At 36.3% G+C, this 6,000-nt stretch overlaps 1 protein-coding gene across 1 annotated transcript; it reads right to left on the bottom strand.

Annotated features, from left to right (window-relative positions):
- Window positions 1-696: 696 nt before the first annotated feature.
- Window positions 697-2,880, bottom strand: LOC131661746 (U-box domain-containing protein 38-like). The gene has a single exon (XM_058931358.1). The coding sequence runs from the start codon at window positions 2,574-2,576 to the stop codon at window positions 978-980; it is 1,599 nt and encodes a 532-aa protein (XP_058787341.1). The 5' UTR covers window positions 2,577-2,880; the 3' UTR covers window positions 697-977.
- Between the last annotated feature and the right edge of the window lie 3,120 nt (window positions 2,881-6,000).

The raw sequence follows: 6,000 nt of genomic DNA, 5'->3' as shown, positions 1-6,000 counted from the left end.
GGTGTGGCTGTTTGAATAGGTGTAGCGATTTGGAGTTTGTTTCTGCAGGTAGTTTCTTTCAATCTGGTCTTCGGATAGGGTGATTTTAGTGGTTGCAAGTTATGAGTGTTCTAACAAGGTGTTTCTAGGCTTCAACTTGCACATGTATATGGTTGGGTAATGTAAAGTTGCATAAAGTTTGACGGGAGTTTTTTTATTTATGCTGGCTGTGCCTTGTTTTGTTGTCATTGGCAGTGGGTAACTGTGAGTTATGTCCCGACTCGTGCCTTGTCTTGTTGTTATCGGCAGGATGCAACTGTGAGTTATGTCCCCGGCTTGAGACATGCCTTATGTCTGTGTTTTAATTTAATATTTTTTTAATTTAAAAAAAAAAAAAACTGTCAAGAATATTTTGTACGGATATCCATATGATATGAATACAATTATCATCCCACATGTTAGTATTGAGTTTTGGCTATTTCTTTATAGCTTTCCACGAATTTGGGTTTCCTCTAACGAGTGCTTGCTCTAGCTTTACCACAATGTACTTGAGACCAAATTAAGAGAATAATAGAATGCCTCAAGAAAAATTACTGTGAACTTACATGCAAATCTTTAGTGAGATAATAGCGCTTTTAAATTTTGAATTGAAAACTCAGAATATATGTGAACCTTAACAAACAAAATGTTGGTTCTTCAGTGATGAAAACCTTAAAAGGAACCAAAGACAAACATGTTTCTGTGATTTTTGTATGTGAACCAAAAGTAAACAATGTACTAATATATAATTATGTACACACAAGGCTACAAACAACTAATCAAATAGCAAGTTTGAATTGGCCACCTCCATGATTTACAACCCAAAACCAACAACACCAATAAACTAATTCACATTTCAGAACCACCCACTTTTTCAATTCAAGCCTTTTCCTAAAGAACCTATACCAGCAAATTTAAACCTTTGAAAAAAATAAATAGGAAAAATCCAAATGAGATACCTAAAATGTAGTTGAATTGATAAGGTTGTTGTTCCTAGCTGCAGCAACTCGGTAACGAGCTCGACTCAATCCACCCGATTCAAAAAGACTATCAAACTCACCGTCATCGTCATCACCATCTTCAAAACCCCTCATCTTCTGCAACACCCTTTTGGCCTTCTCCCTCGCCCTCTCTGTCCCGGTTTCTTCAATAACCCTTAAAACCTCCACAGCTTTCGCTTCCTTCGCCAACCCTTTAAACCTCAAGCTCCCATGACTCAACGCATACAAAGCAGCAACACAATTCTCCCGAGTCGCCTCTGAGTCCAACTCGTTTCCTCTCAACAAACTCACCAGACACTCCACCGCATTGGCGTCAAGCATGGCCGTTCTTCCCTCCACGCACATAGCTAGATTACACAGAATCAACAAAATCCGACTAGCCATTGTCCCTGTCATCACCATCGAAATCAAAGTCGGGACCACCCCGAGTTTCACAAGCTTGACTCTGTTACTCTGAACCAATGTCAAGTGATAAAGTGCAAGGGCAGAGTCATGGCGAGTCTGCTTCGATTCAGACCTCATCGCGTGCATAAGCGGCTGCAACGCGCCAAGAACTCCAATCGCCATCTTGTTATCATCATCCAAAGCCAAACTAAATATCGCACCCGCGGCGTGCTCCTGCGCCTCACTGGATCCTCCCTTCAACACATCAATCAGAAACGGAACAAATCCCGACCTCACAATCCTCATCTTGTTCGATTTCTCAAGCGAAAGGTTGACCAATGAAGCAACAGCGTTGACCTGAACCACAACATAACGCGACTCAATCAGAGAACGCAGCGACGACAAAATCCGCGGTGTGCATAACGAAACCCTAGCTTCTTCTTTACTCCTCGTGATGCTCCTGAGAGAAATCACACCTTGTTCTTGTTCGAAAACCTCGTTGCTCTTCAGCTTCTTCAATAGGATTTCCTCTTCTTCCGAAACAGGAACGTTAGGGTTTTGAACTTCGATCTCGAAGGACGAAGATGAAGAAGGCGAGAAACACGTTGGACGAACAGTGAAAGGTAAAGGCGTCTCTGGACTCGACGGGATTATCACCGATTCCTCAGATGAAGAACCTGAGTTGAAATGGTTGACACGTGGCCCTACCTCAGTAGCAGCGTGGGAGTATATCATCGGCGGGTTATCCGCCACCGCGTTGAGCAGCTCCGTTTCAGAAACCCTAACCGGTTCTTCCTTCTCCGCCGCGGCCGCCGCTATTTTTTCTGTTACAACCTTCTCGATGGAGTCGTAATCCGGTGTGGGCGGGTGCTGGGTATGAGATTTGTTGCACCAGTTGAGTATGGTTTTTTTGATGGCTAAGTTGGTGATGATGGTTGAGAAATCGGGTCGGGACCCGTCTTCTAGGAGTGGGGAGAATTTTAAATCTTGGCATACTTGAACGGAGAGACGTTCGAAGGTTTGACCCGAGGAGACGACAACCGGGTCGGACATTAATGACCCGGTGATAGGGCATAGAAACTCATTGGGAGGTTGAAGGGGTTTAGATTTAGAGGGAGATGAAGAAGAACGATGGAAGGAGATTTTCCACCTGTGTTTTCCATTGCCACCCATGATTATTTTAATTTCAGATGCTAAGGTTAAGAATAAGGAATATAAATATAATAAATAGTACTACTAAGAAGTAAGAAGCATGTGAGGTTGAGATTGCACGTGTTGTGTTGGGTAAGAGTGATACTGGGTCTTGTTGAATGAGTATGAGAAGAAGAAGAGAGTTGAAATAAAATGAAAGACAGGTAAAGAACAAAATTATTGACAGTGAGGATAGTTACTGCGCTGGAAGAGATTCTTTTTGCCTTTTCTTTACTTACCTTGTTCCGCGCTTTTTCGAGGAGGTTAGGTTATTTATTTCCGAAACTTTCAACATGTTTATTTCTCTTTATTCACAGGTAATTATAGTGTCTCTCTATGATAACCACAACTCTGAAAAAGTCGGTTCCCAAACAGGTCATTGGTAAAATCTGAGAAACAGAATTCTTAATTATTTATCATTTACTAATAATAAATTGTTTTAAAGTAAATGCCATTTTAATCCTTTGTGAAAAACACAATAATAATTAATTATTATGAGAAAAAAAGAGTAATCTCATTAATTATTTAGTTTTAGAAAAGTGGTAAAATTGTTTTGATAATTTTATTATACTTTTAATAAAATTTATTTTAAAATAATAAAATATTATTAACTTAATAAATGTGTTATTTTTTGGTACAGTGGAAAAGAAAAAAATAAATATACCGAGCAAATTATGATATGACGTCATCAGTTCGACATCAATGATGTTAGAATAATCAATATTACCTGCAAAACTGTGAACCCAAGCACCATTAGTATTTCGAATCAATCCATCAAAAGTCAAGATTACCGAGCCTACTACCATAAACATTCAAAATCATATTACTACCTTTGTGTGCATTACACGTGATCGTTCTAGTTGGATGAGACATATTATGCTTGAGAAAACATTTAGTTAAAAAATTAGCATAATTCACTCTAATGAGTATCAAAGTATAGGAAGATACCACTTCGTTTGCAAGACACAGTTTGTTCCTAGCGCGCCACAACGACCAGCAAGCCGGCAAAAAGATAGAGATATCATTGAGGCCGTGTCTAATCCAATCATATAAACTACCCCTTTGGAAGAATAGTGGGTCCAAAAAGCCAATAGATTTCCAAAAGTGAGTAGCAAATTCAAGTTTGTTGAGCTAGTTAAAATCATCCCGAGTAGTATAGATACCGTCTAAATTGCCTTTCCAAGTTAACTAGTCAGGAACCAAAGAATTCAAAGAAATGAGAAGCGTTTTTAGGCGGTCACAAACAACCGCAGGAACATTAGTATATAATGAGTTGAATTTCCAATTTTAATCCAAGTAAACACCATTCACTCGCATTTCCAGGTCGTGGATATCCACATAGAAAACCTGCTCTGTTAATTTCCTTACCTAGAACCAATTAGAAAACCAGAAAGAGGAGTTCACATCCCCTGATCTAAATTCAAATTCATCTTTAAGAGATGAGTAAGCTTTCATAATTTTATTCCAAGATACTGATCTCAATATCTTTTTCATATTGAGGAACGTTTCCTCCCTAATGTACGTAATGCTTCAAAACTTGGACCCATAGGAAATCACTATCCTGGTAGAGATCCCAAACCAGTTTACCCAACATAGAGGTATTGGCCTCTATTGCTTTCGAGATCCCATGACCACCCAGCTTTTTGGGCTTAGTAATTAATTAATTCCAGCTAACGAGATACACACCAGAGTTTGAATTACCTTTCCATAAAAATTTTCTAGTCATCCTATCAATGAAATCACAAATTGGCTGAGGCAATTGAAGGAATGAACTATGAACTTAAGAGTGATGAGTTGAAGAAAGAGATTCAATATATGCTAAAAATTTACTTAGATATTTTCTACTGGCATGAAAGCTTAATATCTTTAAAATATTTTTCAAGTTACATTTTGTTATTTAGTTGATACTTCTATTACAGTGAAATTTAAATTTTTGGTGAACATGAAATTCATGCTTCTTTAATTTATGCTTATTTAGTTGATGTTTCCTTGCAATAGATAAAAAATATGAAATGAATGCATGTTAAACTATATGTTGTGGTTATAATTTTTTATTTCTAGTGAAACTGAATAGCTATTCTAAAATTTAATCTATAGAATCATCTTTCTATTATTACGAAGATTAACTTTGAGATTATATTTTTATTTTTAATAAAATGGAAGATTTATTTACAAAGTATTTTTGATTTGCATAGGAGCGTATAAAAGTTAACTTCTATATTATTTAAAAAATATTTTTGAATTTTTTAAGGGTGATTCTTCACCCCTTAAAGGTGGGAAGAAGGGTGTAAATATAAATTATACATGGTGTATGCATGTTACTATCGTAGGTTTTGCTTACAATTAACTAGTTGAAGGACTTTTTGTAAAGTTGGGAAGTGCTATTGCATGATACTTTTATTCTCCTACAGAAAAAGAGCAACCATTTGCTTGTACAATTAAAAGATTTCAATATATGTATTTATATATTAATTAAAGTATTAGTGCTATAAAAAGTTAAGTACCTTTTTCCAGTTAAGTAAAACATCATTCATGCACGTTGATGAACCAATTTTTTGGAAAGATATATATAGTTAATTTTTATTAGTGCACAAGTGTGGTAACCAAACTTTTTTTCGACGTTATCGTTTTTTAAATTAATGATTACTACAAGATAAAGATGTATTCATAGACTCAGCACGATTTTTAGATACGTGACTAATTTTTGTTGAAGTGTTCGCTTATCCTTACTGACTAAAGTGCTTTTAGTAAAGTTTAAAATTTTTAAGATAATGAGCATGCTGAATATAATGTTGTTGGCATGAGTAATATATTCAGATAAGTTTTAAAAGAAGATAATAGGAAAATAAAGTTCAATTTTTTAAGGAGAATTATGTATAAATAAAAGAAAACAAGAGTAAAAGGTATACGAGTCCTAAAAAGAAAAAGCACAGGATAACTCACAAAGCACGAGTGTCAATTTAAATCTCGCACAAATACTAACACAATAGGGAGAAGTGAACCACCAAAAGAATAACAACCAACTCTTCAAAGTTTCGTCAGATATAATCTCTAAAATAACTCTTTGTATGCTTTTGACATGTGTAATGACTTATCAGAATAAGAGCAACTTGAAATCACTTTGTTATTTGATAATGGAATTTACTCCTAATACAAAATTAGAGAGCTAGTATTTCAATGTTAAATTCAACAACTTGAAACAACTGAGACTGTAAGTTTGGAGGATCTTCAGAACTGCCCCTGGAACGCATTAAAGAGGGTCACGACCATAAAGGTCCTTGAAAGGCGTCATAGCAGCACTAACGTGGTATGATGTGTTATACTAGAATTCGGTCCAAGAAAGAGCTTTGGACCACTGATTCAGTGTATTGAAGGTCAAGCAACGCAAATACATCTCAAGGCATTT

This window comes from Vicia villosa, linkage group LG3, assembly GCF_029867415.1.
Source record: "Vicia villosa cultivar HV-30 ecotype Madison, WI linkage group LG3, Vvil1.0, whole genome shotgun sequence".
Classification (NCBI taxonomy): Eukaryota; Viridiplantae; Streptophyta; class Magnoliopsida; order Fabales; family Fabaceae; genus Vicia; species Vicia villosa.
Note: the sequence above shows the minus strand (reverse complement) of the source record. Positions and strands in the feature narration are given on the sequence as shown.